The sequence below is a fragment of the Bison bison genome, unplaced genomic scaffold, assembly GCF_000754665.1.
Source record: "Bison bison bison isolate TAMUID 2011002044 unplaced genomic scaffold, Bison_UMD1.0 scf7180017864366, whole genome shotgun sequence".
NCBI classification, from domain to species: domain Eukaryota; kingdom Metazoa; phylum Chordata; class Mammalia; order Artiodactyla; family Bovidae; genus Bison; species Bison bison.
In genome coordinates, this window is record NW_011494938.1 from 69,911 (window position 1) to 70,606 (window position 696).

General features: G+C 66.5%; 1 protein-coding gene across 1 annotated transcript in view; it reads left to right on the forward strand.

Moving 5' to 3' along the window:
* The first annotated feature begins 28 nt into the window (after positions 1 to 28).
* GABRE (gamma-aminobutyric acid (GABA) A receptor, epsilon) overlaps positions 29 to 696 on the forward strand; it is a 21,474-nt gene continuing 20,806 nt past the window's right edge. The window contains exon 1 of the mRNA XM_010855595.1: positions 29 to 157. Coding sequence (XP_010853897.1) covers positions 105 to 157 — 53 coding nt within the window. The 5' untranslated portion in view covers positions 29 to 104. The remainder of the gene's footprint in view (positions 158 to 696) is intronic.

Sequence of the window (696 nt, forward strand, 5' to 3'; positions counted from 1 at the left end):
AGGAGTGAAAGTTGGAGCCCGACAAAACCCTCCACGCCGCGCTCAGTGCGGCCAGACCGCGCGCAGCGACCTCCGCACAGGTGGTCGCGCCGGTCCCCGCCGCTATGTCGACCAAAGTTCTCCTGATCCTCATGGGCACGCTGGTAATCCTTCCGTGGTGAGTCTCCAGCCCTGGACCCAGGAGTCCCCGCCCAGGCCCCACTCCCTCTCCCCGGGAATGAGGCCGGCTCCTGAGACCCCCGCACCCCGTGTTCCTCGAGCCCCACTCCCCGCCTGCCCCAGGCCCTCGCATGATCTACCCTGGTCCTGCATCCGCTCGACGCACGCGGCCAGCCTTCGCCCCGCTTCCCCTAGGGATCGGGGAGCCCCGGGGCCCCCTGAAGGGGGCGCCCAGGAAGGAAGACGGGACGCCTGTCACCTGGCCGCTCCCCTTGCCCCGTCCCATTACCCCCGGGGACCCCCCTTTCCAAACCACTGCAGCGGCCTGGGACCGATCGCGTCCTCCCCCCACCCCCCACCAGCCCCCTAGCCTTCCCTGGGAAGAGGTGACCGGCCTGGGCAGGTTCGTGTCTCTGGGGACTGGGGGGATTTTGGGAACGTGGCGCCCAGAGAGGTGTGCGGGCAGGGGGAAGAAACTGCGCTTAAAATGTTTGAGTGTTGGCTAGTGTGTTCTCTCGTTCGAAAAAAAAAATTTTT